This window comes from Ursus arctos, unplaced genomic scaffold, assembly GCF_023065955.2.
Source record: "Ursus arctos isolate Adak ecotype North America unplaced genomic scaffold, UrsArc2.0 scaffold_2, whole genome shotgun sequence".
In the NCBI taxonomy this organism is placed as follows: domain Eukaryota; kingdom Metazoa; phylum Chordata; class Mammalia; order Carnivora; family Ursidae; genus Ursus; species Ursus arctos.
Genome location: NW_026622874.1, coordinates 65,121,308 through 65,140,109, shown reverse-complemented (window position 1 = coordinate 65,140,109; position 18,802 = coordinate 65,121,308). Strand labels below are relative to the sequence as shown.

The following is an 18,802-nucleotide window of genomic DNA, read 5'->3' as shown; positions in this document are numbered from 1 at the left end:
TCCCCCCACAGGAAGCATTTCCAAAGGGAGGGGGTTCTCAAAAGGAATCAGAGCGAGCAAACACGCTGGTTTTCTCGGAACAATGTTTATTTAGAGTTACATCTCAGAGTCCTCTTGGGGGGGGGCACCCAGAAATGTGATACAGCCTCGCGGATATAACTTAGCAGAGCACTACAGACGGCTCTGGCATCCCACACAGTCCTCAAACATTTTCAGAAGTCCGACGGATGTATCAGTTACCTGAACATGTTAAAGCCCTAACAGATTAACTGAGTGGTTAAGAACGTGACAAAATGATCTCAAGGATCTGTTGGGCAGTACGTTCGCGGAAACACGACCCCTCGTGGCCCAGCGCCCCCGCCCGCCCTCAGCCTCCGCCGACAAGGCCGGACTCCAAGATGGCAGCCGCCGCGCATCACTGCCCGCTGGGGTCTCAGAGAGCCCGCCCCGCGCCGGCCTGGCCGCGGCAGTTCGCTCTCTCCCCGCCAGGGGGCAGCGGCGCAGCGGCGCAGCGTCTCCTCCTTCGGCAGGGTCGCGATTCCAGGAGCACGACATGTGACTGAGTGCACTTTAATGGGGCACGAAAGTCAGGCCAGAAGGAAGGAGTCTGAGGGGACGCGAAGGCCGACACAGCGCCGTGCCGGGACAGGAGAAAGACCGCGAACGCTGGCCCGCGTGTGCGGGCAAGCATCGCAGCAGTTCCGCTGCAAGGGTGTGAGGGGGAGAGGAGACGTCATCGTCTTCCCCTAGACTGACGGAAAAAGGACATCGTAACACAACAGAAGGGCCACCCCTGTTTAAAGAATATCTCAAACGCGCAGTTCTTCTGAATCCAGTACTAACATTTACTCACTAACGATGTCCATTAACAGAGTAATAGCAGTTAAATAATCCAATTAACAAATTAGAACTATTTCACCATCCGTCGCAAAAACTGGAGCCCACCCCCCCATCCTCGGGCAAAGGCCAGTAAAGGAATAACGATTCAGCAAAGAATAAAGGCTCTTTTTATAAATGCTTGAGAAAGTACTCTGGATAACTGAAAAGGACACTTCTCTCCCCAAAAGAGGGTAGGCATATCAGCATTTTCCTTTTAAAGAAAAAAAAGATTTGTTTTAGAGAGAAAGAGCGAGCACGAATTGGGGGGAGGGGCAAAGGGAGAGGGAGAGAGAAACTCCAGCAGACTCCCTGCTGAGCTCAATCTCACCCTGGAAATCAAAGACCTGAGCTGAAATTAAGTCGGACAGAACTGACAGAGCCACCCAGGCACCCCTCAGTATTTTCCTTTTTTTTTTCCCCCGAAGATTTATTATCTGACAGAGAGAGAGAGCATGAGAGAGGGACCACAAGCAGGAGCAGAGGGAGAAGCAGGCTCCCCGCTGAGCAGGGAGCCCAATGCGGGGCTCGATCCCAGGACCCCGGGATCATGACCTGAGCTGAAGGCAGATGCTTCACTGACTGAGCCACCCAGGTGCCCCAATATTTTCCTTTATTACACACAGTAACACTGCTCCGCTATTTTATTCCTGTTTATTTAAACATACAACTCCACTGGTTGAAATTCATCCCAATAGAAACCGCTATGGTAGCAAACAGAAATGTCCTACAGGCCTGAATGAAGCAACTAAGTAAATTCATCTGGTGAGCAGGGGCAGAGCAGTTTTAAAAAGGGGTGCGCTCGAGAAGGAGCACGACGCAGGGAGCTCTGGGGTACCACGTTCCAGGCAGGGGGGCACACACATTTCTTAGAGGACAGAATCCTCTTCAGGAGGAATCAGAAAAGATTCTGGGAGACAGAGGTAACTGAAAAGAACGGAGACTATGGGAAAATACACGTATCGAGACAAAAGGACAGGAAGCCCAAGCACTCGGAGCTCAGAGAGGAAAGGTGTCACGGGTTCGGATGAGCTGGCCCAGGAGGCCCCGCCAGGAAGCCATGAGGGACGCCCACGAGGGACACCTGGCGGCCTGTTTTCCGAGCACAGGGAGACTGCTGCTGGTGAAGCCCCTGTTTTGTCATCGGCTCGTAGCCTTAGGAAGAAAACAGCAGCTCAGCCCCTTCTGATCTACCGCGTGTCGTCTTCTTACCACCTGCCGCATGGTGTGAGGGAGCTGGGCCATATCCGAACTCCACTTTGAGCTACACAAAGAAAATGACGTAACTGTCACGGAAAAACGGTGCAGGGAAAGCACAATACTGAGCATACGGCACAAGCTAATTACACACCTAGAGCAGCGGGCCTGCTTTCAAGGCTGTTTCATCACACGTGCGTCACAGCTGTGGGCACGGCCAAACACCACCCAGCGCGCTCGGAAAAACTTTACGAAGCTTCTGAGCATTTAAGATAACTGCTATACTTTGTAGAATAAGTTTAAGTAAAAAAGAAGGTTTCACTTCTAGAATGTTGGACTAAAAATAAGTTTAATAAATGAATTATTCATATATGGAAGATAATAAATATTTGTTGAATGGAATTGGAACTATAGATGCTAAATTAAAAAAAAATCTTGTACTAAAGATGTCACACATGAACCAATACACATTTAAAAAATTCTATCAGTATTTAAAAAACAGACATTCTATTAATACAATCATCAAGATTCAGTAAGAAAAGGTTCCTCTCACATTTTTTAAATCAAAGATCACACGACCCTCTGGCTACAACCTTCACTGAATAAAGAAGCAAGTATTTACCAACTTCTAAATCCTAATAGTAGAATGGTAACTAGTAACTAGAAAGATATGCTTTCCTAAAAATTAACCAAATCAACCTTTCTCGTGTATGTAAAAGAAGTTACAAAAGTGAACTTTTCATTGATGTATCTGGACCAGCCCTGGGAGCCCCCCCGCAAACCCAGAGGACAGACGCGGCTGCTCGGGTGTGACTGTCGGCCACTCACGGGGGCTCCCGACGGAATGCCATTCTCACGCGTTTTTATTTATTTATTTTCACAGTGAGTAACCTGGCAACTGAAGTCCACAATAAACCATAAAGATAGCAAGACTATGAGTATTAATTTAATTTCTTAAGCACTAGTAGTTGGAGAAGCCTCAGTCTTTTCAGATAGTTTTGTGCAGGGAGCACTGGTCTCTGCAGAGCACAAGAGACTCCAGGTTTGAGACCCAGTTCAAGCCGTCATCTCCGAGGGGGAGAGATAGATATATTTAGAATTTACCCCGAAAATACAAAGCAAACCTAACTGGGGGACACAAATTAAAAATCGTTCCCTAACAACAATGCCCAAAGGTGAAACCAAACGTGTCAGAAGTCCTGTAGAATTATCCAAGAGCACGGCTGTGGAGCTTTGCACATTTTTCAGATTTTTAAAAAATCAGAAATGAAATTGTGATTGTACTCTATAAATCAGAACTATAGTGATGTCGATGCTTAACCTATATTGCCAATTCTTAAGTCAGCCCATCATCCTTCCTACTTATGTTTATATTAAAGATGATGAAAAAGTCCACAGAGGTTGAGAAAACACGAACTTTCCTAGAAGGCTGACCCACAAAATAATCTCGGCGGAGTCGTGCATTTTCACGGAGTCCAGAGCTGAGCCAGGACACTCTGTCCAAGTCACCCGTATCCACGTGTTTTCCGCTCTTCGTCCTTTTCCCCAAGACGGGGTCCGCGGTACACGCTCTTCCGGTCCACACGATCATTCTTTATTGCCTCACAGAAAAGCCAGCCGCATTGCTGCTGATTTGCTTAGAGACCGGGTATTCCAGGTCACGACTGGCACATTTTTGGAAAACCTTGGTATTCCTGGACTCCTGACTCACCTTTCCTGAGAGTCACCCACAAACAGAACACCCACTGCAGAGTGAAGCAGCTGATAAATTATGATTTCTTATCGTAGAAAAGCAACAGGTCAGTAACCAAGTGTCGCGGAATGGGTGTCAGGCCAAAGACTCTGCCTGCTGCAGGGAGAGTCCCACTTCCCACCGATTCCCATGGAGCGGTCCAGCCCTGTGCCCGGTGCTGGTCGGGGGCTGACGCCCTGCTCGGGAGGACGGGCCTGGCCAGGGCTTTCGCCGGCTGGAGCTTAGTGCCCCTTGCTGTGCACGGGGTAGAGTAAGGTCATGTGTTCCGCCCCCTTGAAGGGCAGCTTCTCGTTGGAATAGTAGTGTACCAGCTCGGGGATGCTGTCGAAGACCGCGCTCGTCTGATTCAGCGTGTACTTGTTGTCCTTGGTCTGGGCCACTATGATGTGGACACACCCCTGACTCGTCCTGAAACAGAACAAGATTGAGGAGGACACACGAATGAGTGAGCAGGGGTCCCTGCCTACCGACAGCAATGCCAGCCAGGGTCCCAGGCAGACAGGTTCTCACCCACCCCTGCAACTGCTACAAACTCGAGCAGAAATGCACTCTGCTCTCCTGGGGGCTATCAGAGGCTTCGAGGCCCTTGGCTCAACGTGGGTCATCCTTGGGTTGTCTGTCCTTAAAACACACAAATCATCAGGGACCGGACCAACAAGAAAAACAGAAAAAAAAAGCCCGATCTCCCGTCTCCCAAATCACCAAACGGCTTACGCCTGAGCGTGAGATCACTGGGGTGAGGTTTAAACTCCGCCTCCTCGTCACGGGACAAGGACATATGTAAGGTTTCCTCCTCCTTTCCTCCCCCAAAATATATTAATAATAATAATAATACCCCCTGTTTCCTCCTTCCTCCCTTCCCACCCCCCAAACTGGAAGGACTGCTCCTGGTTGAGTATAGTGACAGCCGGCAGCACAGGCTGGAGATGGAACCCACGAGCCCCGCGGCGGGAACGCGGCACAGCTACCCCTGGCATTGTGTGTCTGCTGGCCGCCCCACTCTCCAGCCATGTTGCTCCGACACCCGCAGCCTCTCTCCCCTCCAGCCTGATTGTTTCAGCGGCAGGGGCTCAGCTTCCTCAGGAAGGAAACGCTGTTAGGGCTCGGACAATGACCCTCCCCACAGCACCGCCGAATGCGGAACAGCAAGAATTTCCATGATCCAAGCTCCACCAGGCCCACCAGGCGAACACGAGTGTGTGGTACAACCAGGCCGGGGAGTAACAGCAAGCAGCGCTTCCTCCTTCCCCAGAAGAATCTGGTACCAAACTGCAGTTGGCATTTTGACATCAGGGGATCTCATTTATTAAAGTCCGAAGCACTGGGGAGTAAAAGAACCACCGAACTGTCCCTTTGGAAATTCTCCTTTTTGTCAGGGATGGTTTCTCTGCTCGACCTCGTGGAGGGCCTACGTTAGGTCAGGTCACGGACGGCACAAGTCGAGTCACGCGTGACGAGAGAGGCCCTCACGGGGCATCTACCCGGTACCGACTCTGCATTCGGATCCAAGCATTTCACATCCTACGGTCTGAGCAAACGCCCCCTATTTTCTGGCAATACGTACACCCTGCGAACCACCTCAGATGAGATCTTTTCTGACCAGCGCCCCGCCCGCGATGGGAAAGGCTGGCGCCCCCGGGGGGGCCACGCAGCTCTGCTACTCACTTCAGTGCAATGGAGTACTTGCTGTTCCCCGACTCGCTATTTCGAACCAGATAACCAGCTTCTCTGCAGGGCTGGAGTCGGCTCTCGGCCTCTGCGCGGGTGATGGCACCGTGATACCAACTGTAAAGGGGGGGTACCAACATCAGAATACAAATCCAGGCGGGGCCCCACTCCATAAGGGGTTCTTTGTAACGCGCTTCTCTTGGAAGGTCAGTGGCCTGATGTGGACCCTACGTCATGCTCAGAAGAGACGAAATACAGATTTGGGTAATCCTGGATCACCAAACCCATCAGTCATACGACAGCGAGTTAACAGGGCTAGTGGGTTAGAAGTTTCCAGCCGCTGCAGGAGAATGAAATGTGAAGTCAGGCTCGTGGCACGCAGCGCACTTTCTTGTCTGCACAATGCAATGCGCTTTGAAAATAGGTTTTCGTTACTAAGTGCCACCCAGACAGAGTTCCTGGACGAAGTAATCATGTAACGGGCGAGCCCCCCCTCACCAGGCTCCTAGCCCTTGTGTGCTCCGCGGGGATGAGGGCCAGACTCACGGCTGCCTCCCCAGCGGCAGGGCTCGGTCCACCTTCTCCCCGTCGCCGTGGTCCGGGGCGGCCGGCTTCAAGATCTTCTGCGTCCAGCTCTTCTGCCGCTGGTGCTGCTTCCCCACGTCCTCCTTGACGGAAGGCCGCTCGGAGCCTTCAAACTGAACTGGAAAGAAGGCTCATCTAACACGGAGCCCACAGGGGCGACCCCTGGGGGCTTCAGACACAACGACCTGCTCACCTGCTCGCCGGCCTCAGCCTGGGAAGGAAGCCCCTTCACCACAGCTAAAAGGCCTGCAAACGACCGGCTGGCGGATGGCACCGCGAGGGTCCCCGACCACCACGCTCCTGGGACTCAGAGCGCGAGGGGGCCTCGAGGGCACGTGTTCCGTGTACTTCTAAGAATTTTAGTTTCAGTATATTTAGAATAAAAGAGGCAAGAACGTATCATTGTATGAAACCAAATAAGCAGTTTTGACTAGGAAATAATAAAACAGGGAAATGCAGTTGGAAACTAACTACTGAGCAGTAAACACCATGGCATCTGGACTGGACAGAACATGGACATTCCAGAGCCACACACGGCTCGGCGTCCGGACAGCAGGTGCCGACACAGGGCTGTGGAAACCAAAATGGACTCAGATGTTCGCTGTCACGTGCCTCACCCTCTCCACCCACGGCCCACACAGCTTGCTCTGCTGCTGGAGGGAAAAGACATCCCCGACTTTCTGAAATCGAAGAAAAAGAAGGTTATGGGTTCGGCCAGGCAGAAAAACTGTCCTGGGAGAAGCGAAAGGAAGAGCGCCTGTCCCATCTGCTGCCCCTCCTGTTACTCTCACACTTAAAGAACGGATTCCTGGAGGAGGGTTACTGACAGAAACAAACAGCCAGCTTGCTCCACCAGGCCTCCCGAACACCTCTGTCTACACTGCATTGGACCCGATACTGCCACCGGATGAGCAGGAATCTCAACGGGTGGAGGAGCAGCACCGAGCAGACGTAGTCAAAACTGCTCCCAGTCCGTAGGTCGAGCGGCTGGGAAGCAAGGCGGTGACCGGACTGGGATTTTTAAGCGGCGCGATCTCGAGGCCTCAGCCTGGGCTCCACGCACGTGAGGTCCCGGGGACGTGCCCCGCGGGCCAGGCCTCACCTGACAGTGCCCGGGCAATCTGCTCCTTCTTCCACTCCCAGGGCTGCTCGTACTCGGCCGCCGGCCTCTCATCCTCCGCGGGCAGCCGTGCCCTCCGATCGGAGGCCCCGTCCGCAGGCTCGTAGGGCGTGTCATACAGCTGCGGAGGCTTCCCCAGGAGGTCCTTGGAGCTCCGTCTCTTGGCCAACGTCTCTGTCTTTGTGATGTTCTCGCCTGGCTCACAGGGACCGTCGAGCAGGTGGAGAGCCTTCACCAGGGGATCCTTAGAGCCTCGGCGTCGGATTTCTGAAAGACACACCGGAGACAAAACCTTGACAGAAGCGTGCTGCGGAAGCCCCTAACGAACTGGTGACTCCGTGCCGCAGGTCGGCTGGCCAGCCCGACGAGCAGCGAGCACCATGGGACACTTTCCACGGTTTGTGGAAAGCCACGTGGCCACAGGCAACCTGCTCCCCAGCCCCGGGCCCCACCTGTGCCTGGAGCGCGGTTCACCTGCAGGGTTTCTACGTCTTGTTGGAAGGCCGAGACCACAGTACACTCACAGGGGTCGACGGACCGTCCACTATATGCCCAGCGCCGGGCTGCATACACCGGGGGGAGGTAGCTACGTACGCTGGACACAGTTCTGCACTTCTGGGCAGTTTCCAAATAGAGGAAGCCAGACACATTCCCAAATGATACCGCAGGCTGATAGCTGCGGCATAAATGACAACAGCCAACGCCCTCGACGGTGCCTCTGTGAGCCTCACGACGGCCCTGCAAGGTGGGTACTGTTGCTTCCCTAATTTCACAGAAGCGAAGCCTGAGGCACAAAGTTGGAGGAAGCCGTCCTCACCCAAACGTGGCAGAGCCTGGATGCAGGAGCAGGAAGCTGGGCTCCCGAAGCCACGCTCTCCGTGGCCGCACTTGGATGGACTCCAAGTGGAAGAGAAATGGAAGACGGGTTCGCGCTGATAGAGAAGGTCACTTCCAGGGGAAGAAGCTGCGTGAGTGCAGATACGGAGCGGGGACCGCAGAGGGCCTGTTCCCACAGGGGGAGTGAGAGGTAAATTCAGGGGCCGGAGGCCAGGAGGGGAGACGGGGTGGGGAGCTGCAGAGCGGGCCCGCCAGGCCCCAAAAATGCGTTTCAAAGGCAAGGACACACTGTTCAGACTGTTCGCAGGCGACCCATCGTCTGTGCTCTAACACTTGTGTTTCACTGGAAGTTAAGGATGCGAAAGCCAACAGCCAGCAGCTAAGCAGCCCCAGTGGGAAGGAGCCCGCAGTGCCTGCGACCGACCAGCTTGGGGTCCAGAGGCCTTGGCAGGGGCGTCTAGACAGTGCAGAGCACGCCATCGTTCTTCTAAACGCCCGCCGGGAAGCCTTCCCGCCCCCTGCACAGTCAAGAACCTTCTATGCACGAGCGTCTCAGGGCACCACTTCAGCCGTGAGCTCTCCTATGTCTACGTACAAAGCGCGAGCGGCTCCGCACCTGGGACACCTGCCACGGCCAGACCACCTTCCTCCTCCAATTCTCTTCACGCCACCCTGCCCCATCCCCCTCAAAACCCACTTCTCGACTCCAACCAGATGGAACTGCTGATGTTCTCTGCACGTGCGGCCGTGCCCTGTGTCCTGGGGACCCCGCTGTGGAAGTCTCACCCCGCGTCTCCTCCTCTCTCCGGCCCACCTCCCCGCCACCACGGCCACACGTCCCCGCCGCTCCGGGCCTGCCCTCCTCCCGGCCTCTCTGTTGCCGGGTCTGCACTCCCAGCGCTGGGGAGACTGCCGGGCAGGGACCGTCATGTCTGAGCTTCGGAGGGCACACAGTCGGGCTAAGGGCTGACTGGATGGCTGGTGGGAGAGGGAGGGGAGGAGCCCCCGGCAGTGTGGACGTGGGGCTCAGAGAGATGACGCTCCCAGGTGCACCTCACAGGGCTACTCACACGTGAAGGAAGGCTGCTAGTCCGTGAAATCGGAAGCAACCAGCAGAGAAAAGGAGAGGGTCAAAGGCAGAGCGGGGGCTGCTTCAGCTCTGGGCGGGTGTAGGAGGAGGTGCCGGCAAAGACGTGGAGGGGTGGCCAGGTGAGCAGGGGAGGGTCGGGAGAGCACAATGCCGGTAACTTAAAATAGCACGAAGACACTCGGGAGTAGAGTTACTGACTTCAGTCATGAGGAGGGGGCAATAGATGAACATTTAAGGGAAAGGAGGAAAATCAGGACACGAAACTCAAAAGGGTGACACTGGTTTCAGGATTAGGTTCTAATCCTGGATGGGCCCCTGACCGTCGCCGGCTCCAGCCCTACAGCCTGCATCAAGCGTCAGGGACCCCCGATGCCCGCTCCCCTCACCAGGGGCCCCAATAAAGCTGGTCTGGGGCACGGAGTTCTCGTGGGAAGTGAAGCCTGAGAAGCACTTGCACACTCGCCGGTCCCCAGAGCCCCCGTCTGAGCTCCTCCTGCCCTCCATAGCCATCCCGTCATTGCTAGTTCCCGGGCAAGGAGAGGGCTTCTCCCTGGGCCTGAACGCCCACATGGACATGTGGGAGCTCCCGTCCCCGGGTCAGGACGGTGCCCGGGGCTGTGTGAGGGCCTGCAGGGAGCTGGGGCAGGACCCAGGGCTGCCTGTCCGTCCACACCTCTCGACTTTCCACCCTGTGCCTCCCTCACGCTATTCCAGACAAGTCATGGGGAATGAGAAACACACCGTGCTCCTGGCTCGGGAAGATCGGCTGGGATTTCTTAACAGGAATGTTTCTGCAGGGCTAAGAAAAAGGAACAAGAAAACACCACAGAATTCAAAGGGTGAACTCAGAAATTGTAAGTTTCTGAGCAAAACCTAAGTTTGCCCTCAGTTTGGACGGCCTGGCGCAGGCGGGGGTCACCTTTCCCGTGGTGCTCCCTTCAACTCCGTCCCAGCCGACTTGAAAGGACGGTGGATTCCAACCTTAAGACACAGGAGTCCTGCTCACAAGGAATTGTCAACATTTGTGCTGAAACGCCGTACAGTAATTAGGATCTTGGGTGCTTAGCACACGTTTGCGTGAGGTGAGGCGCTGCCCCCCTGTCCTTGGGACGGCTGTGCGCCCGCGGCGGGAGAGGCCCGGGGAAGCACGCAGGCAGCAGAGCTCCTCCCCGGGATGGCCCTGGGCTGGGCAGAATCTGCAAAGTATCACCTTTAAAACAATGTTTAATTAGGGGAAACCAGGGCTTGAGCGCGGGCCCCCCGCCCTTGGAGGGAGTAGCCTTCCACCCCAGCACCTGGCGCCCCCAACCCGCGGCACCATAGAAACAGAAACAATCGCGGCCTGCGGGCCGACCTTCCTGGGGGAGAATAGCCCCTGACGTGCAGAGCCGGCTCCGGGAGGAAACGGCCCGAGGAGGAGGAAACGGTGAGAGGAAGCTACGCCCCGGCTCTGCCGACAGAGGCCATTTACTGCGGCCACAACAGAACGCGGCGGCTGGTAGATAAACAGCAACCGCCAGGCCGACCTGAGCCCACACAAGACGGAGCCCGTCCTTCACTAAGACGGCTGTAGCTGGCAATTACGGTTCCTCTACGCTTGTCTGGAACTTTCTTTGAAAACACAACTCTCTCTGGAGTGTCTAAATAATGACTAGATGCGTTGGACACGTGTGCACAAGGCGTGTCACACCTGCATCTCCGCACGCACGCAGGGCGTGTCACACCGCCACCTCCACGCGCGCACGGGGCGTGTCACACCTGCATCTCCACACACACATGGGGCGTGTCACACCGCCACCTCCATGCGCGCACGGGGCGTGTCACACCGCCACCTCCACACGCGCACGGGGCGTGTCACACCGGCATCTCGGAGAAGCCGTGTGATGCAGTGAGAAACGTGTGTTCCGTTTTCACAGGTGAATAAACCGAGGCCGTGCGCGGCCAGGGGAGCCGTTTACCGCCGGCTCCCGCCCTGCCTCGACACCCCGGAGTTCCCGCAGAATGCTGACCCCATTTCCCATGCATCTCGCAGCGCTTGCAAAGCGGTAACTGACAGACTTGTAGGCTGTTTCTCCCTCAGAATCAGAAAAGGGCTGTTTCTTGTCACATCTTTTATTCCAACTCTCACTTTTGATTTAAAACGACAAATAGGGGCGCCTGGGTGGCTCTGTCAGTTAAGCGACTGACTCTTGATGTCTGGTTCAGGTCATGATCTTGGCTCAGGTGCTCTCGGGGTCGTGAGATCAAGCCCTGTGTCAGGCTCCAAGCTCGGCGGGGAGTCTGCTTGAGATTCTCTCTCCCTCTGCCCCTCCCCCAGCTCTCTCTAAAAAACAAATAAATAAAATGACTTGCATATTTTCTTATCAAAACTAAATATCTGAATAAAAGCAGTTATAATTCAGGAGCCCTGAAATTTAAGTTTTACAAGGGAAGTATAGACAAATTAGATAAATCAAAAAGCATTCTATATTTTTTTCCTTAATGGATTTTTTTTTAAAGATTCTATTTATTTATTTGACAGAGACAGGCAGCAAGAGAGGGAACAGAAGCAAGGGGAGTGGGAGAGGAAGAAGCAGGCTCCCAGTGGAGGAGCCTGATGTGGGGCTCGATCCCAGAACGCTGGGATCACGCCCTGAGCCCAAGGCAGACGCTTAACGACTGCACCACCCAGGCGCCCCTCCTTAATGGATTTTTAAATGGACCCCCAACACGGAGGTTCTCCTTTAGATTTGACTATTTGAACAAGCCAGCAAAACCATTTGTAGGCAAATATAAGACTGAAAACCACCTGAGACAGGATACGGGTGAGTAAAAGCGGACCCGGAGGACCCGGTGCCTCTGCTGTCCATGCGGACATGGCGTGGAATGGTTCCGAACCTGGGCGCCCTCACTGCAGACCAGGCACGTCTGCCACCCCTGCACAGGCCTGCAGGGTTGAGGCAGGTGGCTGGTAAGCCTGGTGTCAACTGACAGGATGCCAGCTTTGGAAGCAGCTCTGCCACTGAATGACGCGGTCTCAGGACGGCTGAAGACCCTGCCCGTGGAGCTCGTCACGCTAAACTACGGAGACTTTCTGCTAAGGGTTGAGCTAAAATGTTCTGCCACTTTAGCAGGAACGACAGAGAGGTTTACAGTAATACTGCCTTGTATTCATAATCCTGTCTTTTTATGAACAATCCTTTGGGTAAATCTAAGGCGGAATTTATTTGTAAACTTAAAATTCTTAGCTTTCAAAGTTAAGAGCAAAGTTTTGCGGGGATCCAGGGAGCCTGGGTCCCACAGTGATTGGGCCACAGGAAAGAGATAAATGCCTTTTCTGGTTCTTGCTCTGTTCACTGGTGCAGACGGTGATTCCTACCCTGTCCTTCACGGCACTCACTGCACTTTTCCAGGACACAGTTTCTTGTCTGTTGGTGTTAGGTCTGTTTGCCTCTTGGGTTGTAAGGTTGGTCCGTGAGCACAGGGGTCATGTGCGTCTCGTTTCCTGGATGCCCAGCGCCCAGCGCAGGGCCTGGTTCACGGTAAATAAATGCCTAAGAAGCATCTGTGGGATGTTGTAAACGCACATCACGAACAGTGCTGGATCCGGTGGGCCACCCCCACTGCGCGGGCGCCCGCGAGGCAGGACGGGGCTGGCGTTCCCTAGAGCCTCTCCATCTCCTAGAAAATGCTGAAACTAAAGAAAAATCCCTAATGTTTTTAAGAAATAAACATTTCTGAAATGGGACATGGCCACCAAGCATACAAGGGAGCAAACTGAACAAAAAAAGTGGAACGTTTAAAAAAAACAAAAACAAAAACAAAAACAAAAAAACCCCAGCAGCAAATCTTTTATTTCCAGCTTCTGATAAACTCCCTTCCTGTTATTCTATCCAGCCACGGGCGCGCGGGGAGAGCTAGAGCTGTATTCTCTGCACTGATTGAGAAGGTACTTTTTGATATGAGACTTTAAAATTCATGGATTTTCTTAAGACAAAATATGCTAGCAATTTTTTAAAAGTTAGTAATTTAAATGTTGAATAAATTTGAATTTATTCCCCAATTGAATACCTTAATCTTATATTCCTTTTTTTAAAAAAGATTTTTTATTTATTTACTTGACAGAGAGAGAGACAGCAAGAGAGGGAACACAGGCAGGGGGAGTGGGAGAGGGAGAAGCAGGCTCCCAGCAGAGCAGGGAGCCTGACGTGGGGCTCGATCTCAGAACGCTGGGATCACACCCTGAGCCGAAGGCAGACGCTTAACGACTGAGACACCCAGGCGCCCCGAATCTTATATTCCTAAACAAATGTTTTCACATAAGGTGTAAACACAGGCTGGCACTTAATAACTGCTCTAATATTAAGCACCATTATTATCATCACATTTATTTCGTATCAGACGATTCTGATTTTTCAGTACAACCTTGTTTGTGGGTCTGGGTGGAAAGATGCCTTACTTATGTATAAAGGGCTTTTGCATCCATCGTTTCAAATGTGTCCAGAGACAACTTGGTGTAGGAAACAGGCTACCCAATCTGGAGTGGGGAAATCTCGGTTCTACTTTCCGCTTTGCTTCTTAAAAGCTCTACGAGCATAGGCAAGTAAGAATCTCTCTGATTTTGTACCAAAGCGAGAGGACTGGAGTCCAGGAGCACACAGAGTCTTGTGGGCATTAAATGGGGGGTAAAAAGCAGGGCCTTCCCCCCCCATTATCATGTGGCCCCACAAATAAACAGCTGGACAGTGTAGATAAATTACTCATGCCGGTTAATGAGAAAAAGAAGAATAAAAACCAAAGGACAAAAGAAAGATAAGTCAAAATTATCTTTTTCTTTAAAAGAATATCTTTTTTTTTTTTTTTTAATATCTTTTCCCTCAATTTTATGTAAAAGTAAATCTTTTCCCCTATTCCTTTCAGGCCTCTGATATTTTTTAAAATTCTGACTAAGTTCATTTTCACTTCCTTTCATTCACAGATTTCATTAGAGGTCACAGTCCAGTGACCTTCAGGGTCACAGCCTGGCCAGGGTACACCCTCCCCAGCGCGCAGCCTTATCTCTGTAAGCAGGGAAGCAGGACACGGCGCCCCTTTCCTGCGGTAGCTCATTTTCATTCTGAAGCCTGTCCTGACCCTTCCAGGATGCTGAGTCCCCTGTGCTCACCTCCTCTGAGACCAGGTCTGCAAAGCCCGCGCCTGACAGCTTTTCAGTCTGTTTCCAAACAGGGGAGACAGTCTGGAATGTGTGGCCAACGAGTCCTTCCCCAGGCATGAAACACTCAGCATGCCAGGGGTCAGCACTCAGAAAGGCGTTTTTTCATTATGGATTAAAGAACATTTTTTAAAATTGGGTGAATAAATTATTGACTCTAAATTTCACAAATAAATCTAACTTAGTTCACGTTATTTTTAAGTACCATTTATACAAACTTAAGAGAATTATGACTAAAAGGGAAGAGTTTGACACTAAAAATGATAAGTGATTGTGGGGTGCCCGGGTGGCTCAGTCAGTTAAGTGTCTGCCTTCAGCTCCGGTCATGGTCCCAGGGTCCTGGGATCGAGTCCCGCATCGGGCTCCTTGCTCAGCAGGGAGTCTGCTTCTCCCTCTGCCTGCTGCTTCCCCTGCTTGCGCACTCTCTCTCTCTCTCTCTGACAAATAAAAAAATAAAATCATAAAAAAAACATGATAGGTGATTGCTTTGCTCAAGTTGGAACTGTTCCAACTTGAAAGGTCACGAGATCAGTTGACTCTGGTGTGAGGCTTGCATCGCATGGCCGGCTCATGCCATGAATCTCATTGGTTTTTCTGCTCCAGTATCATAGAGCTCGTTGGGAAATCTATCTCCCACCATAACACGGAGGGTCACGTCACGTGCGCATCTGCTAACCGCGTGAAGTCCCCTGGTAGAGATTCACAGCTCCCATCATGAGTGTCAAAGATTCCAAAGCAGCCAAGACACGCACATACACACTCCTGACACTGAAGGTCACGCTCTGAGCACGTCTGCAAACTCACAAGTGTCATTTTGCACAGAATTAGGAAAACTTTAAAGACCCTGCAAATTCTAACACTGAAGGATACAAAACCAGAAAGGAAATTAACTAGATATTTTGACCTAACTTCCGGGTCTGATTTCTGTTTCTTCCAGTCAGTAAGGTCTGATTAAACCACGTCCTCTCTCTTCCCCACATACCCCGGTCGGTCCCTCTCACCGCCGGTGCGCGAGACTCCGCCCCCACGGGCACCTGCTCACACACCTGTTATCATTTGCTGCGCGTCGTAGGGCTCCATGTAGCCGTCATTCTCCCCTGCTCTCTCTGCGTCCCTTTGACCTTTCGTCCTTTTGGCATCGTAAGGGTCGGCGTAGTCTTCTAAAATGATGACCTTGAAAGAACCAGAGAGGAGAGCTGCCAGGGTTATCACATTCCAGGATGGCCATGGTATCAGCTACTAGGACCTGGGGGCTCAAAGGCGAGCTCTCCAGCCAGTTTTGAAGGGCGCTCTCATTGGATCAGGTTATTAGCCATGTTTCAAGGGGACAGACGTGATTTATCTTGGCGGTCTAACTGGCAACAATTCACCCACACTCTGGCTCGTGTCCCAGCATCTCTTCATGCCTGCGCTCTCCCCAAGCAGGAGTGCACTTGGGGGTGGCAGTGTGACAGGGCTGGGTGGTAGGCGTGGGGGGTTGGTCACGGTAAAGAAGAATGAACAGAACTGGTCTAGCACCTTCCCTGGAGTGTTGGTCTTTTCAGTGCCAACCTGGTGGGTAACACACAGAAGTCCGCTGGTCCCCCAGCGATCACTGGGCATCTGCCAGCACTGGCCTGACACCGCGAGGGACTCGCAATGACACCAAAGCTGCTTCTGGTCCTCAAGGGGTAACACCTCTGAAGGGACAGGCTTCATAGTAAGTCTAAGAAACAGAACTGACCAGTCCTGGAGGAGTTCTAGGTTCAGTAATTCACAGGCGGATGGAGCCTCCCAGGCCACAGTCAGAGTTGTGGCGGGTGTTTGTGGCAGAAAGCATCTAATCTTCCAAAAACAGAAAGGTGCCCGGAAAGGTGGTGTATGTGATCAGTTCTACTCTGTAGCTGCCGGGTGCCGGCGCCGGTGCTGGTCAGGGACCCTGAGCTTGACAGGCTCTTCTCAGGGAGGAACAGTTTTGTGAGAATTGTACGGGGCGGGGGGTGGGGGGGGAAGCCCAGCACTTGGCGGATAGCAGTATGGCTCCAACAACGCACAGCTGGGAGAGTATCAACTCCTCACTCCAGGGGAGAGAAAGACAGGAATCAGAACCGGAGGGCAAAGAAAGGCCAGTCAGAATCAAGGGAGGAAGCCCCAGGTCCTGCTACACTCTCCAAAGAGCTCCCGGTTCAGAGGCACAGGGAGACATGGGGGTGCAGCCTGCCTGGGAGCAGACGGCCTGAGACATGGCGGCCATCTACAGGTGATGCCCTGGCAGCCACTGCAGAGCACCCCCAGCTCGGTCCTCCTCACTGCCTGCGACGGGGGCTGCCCACCGGGGCCGCGGTCCCCGGACGGAGAGGGACTTGAGGCCGGCACTCAGCCCTGGGCTGCGAGGTGCTTAGATCTGCTCAGATGGAGCCCAACAGTCAGGGGGACCACTGGCTAATATCTGGGTGAGCGGGTTCTGCTGTCTCTCCACCTGCCCCACCCCGGGGCCAGCACGCACAGGCATCCTGTCAATACCTGCGGGAAGGAGGAGTGGAGGACGACAGATGGGCCAGTGCAGACACACACGGTAGGCGCCGCGGACCCCTGATGACACCCAGGGAGGCAGCGCGTCCGCAGCCTGGGCAAGAGAAAGCTGAAGTGCCCACGACAGGAAGTGACAGCCTCGGCTGGGGTCTGCAAGCGCCGTCCGAGCTCTTCTCTCCCTTTTTTCACCCAGAAGAGTGAGTTTTAGAAACAAGCAAACAGGGGCGCCTGGGTGGCTCAGTGGGTGAAGCGTCTGCCTTTGGTTCAGGTCATGATCTCAGGGTCCTGGGATTGCGCCCCGCGTCAGGCTCCCTGCTCAGCGGGCAGTTGGCTTCCTCTTCTCCCTCTGTCTCTGCCGCTCCCCCCCACTCGCAATGTCTCTCTCTCTCAAACGAATAAATAAAACCCCTAAAACAACAACAACAACAACAAAAAACCACCAAGCAAACAAAACCCCAATCATCTCTGTAAGGTTGGAGTGGGTCTCCTCACAGGGTCAGGTTCCTTTTCTGAACTGCCTGGCACTGGACGGAACCCAGAAAACCTCTGGGGCGTAAGAAGCAGGAAACACCTTCTCTCCTGATCTGTGATTTCCTTAAGGGCACTTCCTTGTCCCCTTCCGTACCCTCTGCAGCCCATGGAGCCCTGGGCGCCTTCTCCTTGTGCTGCTGCCCAACAGACGCTCACGGATGGAATTGGGGCTGCTCGTGCAGCCGAGAGAGCGAGAGAGAGAGAGAGAGAGAGAGAGAGAGAGAGAGAGAGAGAGGCCATCTGCCAGGGCGACTGCCTGAGTTCCCACACCAGCACACGAGCGGCTAGGTGTGTGCCGTCCCCCCAATCCCTGGAGCTCGGAAATCCACGCTTTTCCTTCTGCTCCAGAGGCATAGATGTATACAGAGATCTGGCTTTGCAGTCCCCCTGGATTTCAAAATTAAACCGCATTTAGAAGGAGGTCAGATTGAACAGAGCAGGAATAGCTCCCTCAGTTACTCTTCTAAACGGCTAACAAAATTGCATGGATGGTACCTTTCCGAAAAGCTCCCATCCTTCGAATGAGGGCTTTTCAAGATGAAAAAAACATGTAACGACGTGAAATGGTGGCTTAATTGTCACGGGATGTTGGAGGGACGCACAGGCTCGCCTTCCCTGAAACATAAAGCGGCCCAGGGCTAAGCAGGTGCGCCCTGCTCGCCGACCGCTGCGGACAGGCGGCCCGGGGGGCTGCGTTCTTACCGTGTCGGGCTGCTTCCCCGTCTTGCCCTTGTCCAGCTCGGGGCCCAGCGACGCAGGGGAGGAGGACGCCGAGGAAGGGCAGCTGCTGCTGCTGCCGCTGCTGCCGCTGCTGCTGGCGCTCTTGACGCTCTTCTCCTGAGCGTCCACCTTGATGAGCCGGCTGATGTAGGTGCTGCAGCCCGCGCTCCTGGCCCCGCCCCGGTGCGGCTCGTCCTCGGCGGCCCGCGAGTTCTTGCGGCCCTTGCCCGCGGCGGCCTGGATCAGGCCCTGCAGGCTGTCCCGGGGCGGCCGGCTGTCCCTGGGGGCGCCGACGCCGGCCCTGCCGCTCCCCAGCTCCGCCGCCGAGTTCTTGCGGCCCTTGCCCGGCGTCGGCCCGGCGCCGCCCGCCTCCGAGTTCTTGCGCAGTCGGCCGCCGCCGCCACCGGGCCGGGCGCGCTCGGACGCCGTCTTCAGGTTCAGCGGGAACTCCTTGAACCACCGGGCCGCCATGGGGGGGGCCCGCGGGGCAGGCGGGCGAGGGGCGCGGCGCACACGCGAAGGGGCGCCAGGGGCCGCGGCCGCCTCATTCCCCGGGGCTGCTCCGCGTCCCCGGCCGGCCGGCGCGCAGCCCGGCGGGGTGGGGCCCGGGGCCGGGCTCTGCGGGGCGGCGGGCGCGGGGCGTCCCTGTTCGTCCCCCCCGAAGCGGGACGGCCCTGCCCACCCTCGCCGGGGAGACGCGGGACGGCGCCGCGACGGACCGGG

At 54.3% G+C, this 18,802-nt stretch overlaps 1 protein-coding gene across 1 annotated transcript; it reads right to left on the bottom strand.

The window, feature by feature from the left end:
* Positions 1 to 2,405: 2,405 nt before the first annotated feature.
* SHE (Src homology 2 domain containing E) lies at positions 2,406 to 18,642 on the bottom strand. The gene is made up of 7 exons (XM_044379092.3): positions 18,062 to 18,642; positions 17,855 to 17,974; positions 15,364 to 15,490; positions 7,182 to 7,466; positions 6,041 to 6,197; positions 5,492 to 5,611; positions 2,406 to 4,234 (listed from the first exon to the last, which is right to left on the bottom strand). The coding sequence occupies exons 1-7, from the start codon at positions 18,548 to 18,550 to the stop codon at positions 4,048 to 4,050; spliced, it is 1,485 nt and encodes a 494-aa protein (XP_044235027.1). The 5' UTR covers positions 18,551 to 18,642; the 3' UTR covers positions 2,406 to 4,047.
* Positions 18,643 to 18,802: the final 160 nt, after the last annotated feature.